The sequence below is a fragment of the Sprattus sprattus genome, assembly GCF_963457725.1.
Source record: "Sprattus sprattus genome assembly, chromosome: 11".
Lineage (NCBI taxonomy): Eukaryota > Metazoa > Chordata > Actinopteri > Clupeiformes > Clupeidae > Sprattus > Sprattus sprattus.
The window spans coordinates 29637755-29640254 of NC_137909.1; the positions used below are offsets into that span (position 1 = coordinate 29637755).

General features: G+C 44.4%; 1 protein-coding gene across 1 annotated transcript in view; it reads left to right on the forward strand.

Moving 5' to 3' along the window:
- Positions 1 to 650, forward strand: part of LOC308372437 (cholesterol side-chain cleavage enzyme, mitochondrial-like) — a gene marked incomplete at both ends in the record, with an annotated part of 7656 nt that extends 7006 nt beyond the window's left edge. Inside the window, one exon of the mRNA XM_080847590.1 lies at positions 528 to 650. Coding sequence (XP_080703716.1) covers positions 528 to 650 — 123 coding nt within the window. The remainder of the gene's footprint in view (positions 1 to 527) is intronic.
- Between the last annotated feature and the right edge of the window lie 1850 nt (positions 651 to 2500).

The following is a 2500-nucleotide window of genomic DNA, read 5'->3' on the forward strand; positions in this document are numbered from 1 at the left end:
CACACTATCATAGGGACATGGTATAGACACAGTTAAATGCCAGTCAGTGTCCTCTTCGACCTGCCCTTTACTACCAGGCCACTGTTAGCCTGACTAACATGAAGGGCCCGTGTGATTGGTTAGACCAGGCCACTGTTAGGGACTGTGTGATTGGTTAGACCAGGCCACTGTTAGGGACCGTGTGATTGGTTAGACCAGGCCACTGTTAGGGACTGTGTGATTGGTTAGTCCAGGCCACTGTTAACTTGACTCACATGAAGAGATCGTGTGATTGGTTAGACCAGGCCACTGTTGGCTTGACTCACATTAAGGGACCCTGTGATTGGTTAGAACAGGCCAATGAAAATCATTCGTCCAAACAGTATCGATTTGAATGAAGAGAGTACAGCAGAGAGTAAAAAACACTGGAGATGCAAAGTGGATGAGAAGTGCATGGATATTACACATCTGTCTGTGTGAAGCATTCTTCCTTTCTTAGCCTGCAATGAGAAGTTTGAGTGAAACTTGTGTCGTCTTGTTGTCCGCAGATGCTGCAAAACTTCCGCATAGAGAGGCAGAACAAGGTGAAGGTGAAGAGTAAGTTTGAGCTCATCCTGGTGCCAGACAAGCCCATAGTGCTGACCATTAGACCTCTGAGTAGTAGTCAATAACAACACAACATACCACAGCGCCATACAGAGGCTGGGAGGTGTAACTGCTGTCTAACACAAAACACACACACACTAAGGGCTCAGATACACATACGCGTTTTTGTAAAAACGGGACGCGTGCAAATGCATTGATTCCTATGGTACGGCGCGTTTAAAGCGTGCGCCCCTTCTCCACCACACGTTGCGTCTTTGAAGCGTTTTTTAGGTGCGCTTAAAAGTTGAACTATTCTCAACTTTCCAGCGCAAGGCAGGGAAGCGCACCGCTTCTGTTTTGGCCGCCGCACTTTGCCAAGGCGTTACTGAAGCGTTTCTGCCTGAAAAAAGACGCATATGTGTATCTGAGCCCTAAGACTTGTGGAAGTACTCAGGCAAATCTCCTTTTTCATGTGTTCATTGGGCAAGCGCGTTCATCCAGAGCTACTCTCAAGGAAAGCAAAAAGTTAAGCAAGCCTTCTGTCAGCCCAAGCTCATCTAGAACAGAGCTTACTCAAGATCAAAACCAATCCAGACCAAATGTCCAGTCATTGGCTTGCAGGTGCTGGACAGCTGGTAGAGATCAGATAGTGAGCAACGTTTTACTATTCTGGTCAAATACCATTCTATATACAGTATTTGCAAGTAAAGTAAAGTCCTGATTAAATAAATACAAATTTTAATTCAAAATGTTTAATTCTTAAAATGTATTGCTATATTTTCAATGGAAAATAAACAAACAACCCCATAATAAACAAATCCCATGAACAATGACTAGCATGTTTGATGTGTGAAGGAAATCAACTCCTGATTGGTTCTGGTGCATTTATTTATGAATGGTTCATTGCAGAGATGAACTGCCTCTAAACCAGTCTGTGTGTTGATGAGAGGGCAGGTCACTTGAGAGGGTCCAGCTGTCTGTGTCTGATACGGCCGAGCACAGACTCCGTCACACTGATCTGCAAGAAGCACACGCAAAAAATTCACCGTAACAAGTTACTCAAATACTACAACAGGGAAGTTCTTCTTGGAGTTAAAGTTACACTGTGATTTGAGTCGAGTGATTAGTGATAAGTGAAGCGCTGGAATGATTTGAGGAACGTAGCTATCAACACTGAAATAATGGCCTCGCTTAGCTTACAGCATTCCAACTTGCATTCAAATGGCCTTCATGTGTTCTATGGTTGCTATGGTTGCATTCCACTGCCCTTCATGTGTCTATGGTTGCATTCAAATGGCCTTCATGAGCTCTATGGTATGTTTGTTTTGATGGTGTGGGCACACTGACCGTGGGGGGGTTGTGGAGGATCATGGTTGATGTGCGGGTGAAACCTTGCTCATGCTCAGCGAGTTTAGTGGTCAAGGCCTGCTTCTCTCTTCCCCACTCTCTGCAGTTAGCCTTCAGCTAAGAGACGACACATGCTGGCACTTAAATACACACACACACACACACACACACACATTTGTGAGGCCGTTAAGGCCATTATTCATGTGTGTGTGTTCTTACAAATGTCTATGATCTGTGTGAACTAAATGTGCATAGAGTTTATTTACATAACTACATATGACTACAAAACTACAGAACTGACACTATAAATGTGTGTGTATGTTTATGAGGCTGTAGTGGTTCTGGTAAGCTAATGGTACCTGGTTCTCCAGTGTGTGTATTTCTATGAGGCTGTAGTGGTTCTGGTTCCTGGTTCTACAGTGAGCGTATGTCTATGAGGCTGTAGTGGTTCTGGTAAGCTAATGGTACCTGGTTCTCCAGTGTGTGTATTTCTATGAGGCTGTAGTGGTTCTGGTTCCTGGTTCTACAGTGAGCGTATGTCTATGAGGCTGTAGTGGTTCTGGTAAGCTAATGGTACCTGGTTCTCCAG